The sequence below is a fragment of the Ailuropoda melanoleuca genome, unplaced genomic scaffold, assembly GCF_002007445.2.
Source record: "Ailuropoda melanoleuca isolate Jingjing unplaced genomic scaffold, ASM200744v2 unplaced-scaffold48949, whole genome shotgun sequence".
NCBI classification, from domain to species: domain Eukaryota; kingdom Metazoa; phylum Chordata; class Mammalia; order Carnivora; family Ursidae; genus Ailuropoda; species Ailuropoda melanoleuca.
The window spans coordinates 1-690 of NW_023221557.1; the positions used below are offsets into that span (position 1 = coordinate 1).

Genomic DNA, 690 nt, shown 5'->3' on the forward strand with positions numbered 1-690 from the left:
GATGGATTAGGCCAGATATCATCCTTGATGACCTCTCCGAGCTCGTCTGCTCCCGCATCGGAGTGGTCAGTAAACCACGTGAAGAAGCTTTCGGGCTCTTCGTGCTGCCTCTTCCGACTCGCCTTGTTCTGTGTCTGACTGGAGCGCTTCGTCAGGTCCTTGCCAGATTTCCATTTGATTTCCGTAGACTTGGAAGACGGGTCGCCGCTCTCGTTTAGGTGAAACTCTTTGGAGAGAACTTTGTTTTCAAAGTACGGATTTTCATCGCAATAAAAGTCTATTTTATAACCGGACTTTATGTCGTCAAACTCGAAGACTTCCACCCGTGTTAAGTAATGCAGGGCCTCTTCATCTTCTTCCCCCAGGAGCGCCGACACTTGCGGGTGGTTTACGAATGTCGTGACCCAGAAGTTTGGGATTTTGGCGATCAATTCCGACCTCTTCTGGAAAAAGGGCTGGCGAAGCTTGTTGTATTTCTGTTCTACTTTCAGGATTTCCTCGCTCGCCTGTTCATTGAGCCTGTCTATCTCGTTCTGTACTTCGTCGATGTGTTCGATCGCTTCTTGCTGTTCTTTCTCGTCGTGGTTGGAGTTGAGCTCCTTTTTCGTGGCCTTGGCGGCGGGCGCCGACATGCTGGCGGCTCCTTCCGCCTCGGGTGCGCCTCCGGCGGCGGCTGCTGCTGCGGATCCC

At 52.5% G+C, this 690-nt stretch overlaps 1 protein-coding gene across 1 annotated transcript; it reads right to left on the reverse strand.

Annotated features, from left to right (window-relative positions):
• Positions 1-8: 8 nt before the first annotated feature.
• On the reverse strand, positions 9-632 carry LOC117799400 (protein SET-like; the record flags this gene model as incomplete). Its single annotated transcript, XM_034651877.1, has 1 exon — positions 9-632. A coding segment is annotated over exon 1 (624 nt), but the record flags the coding sequence as incomplete, so codon positions are not given.
• Between the last annotated feature and the right edge of the window lie 58 nt (positions 633-690).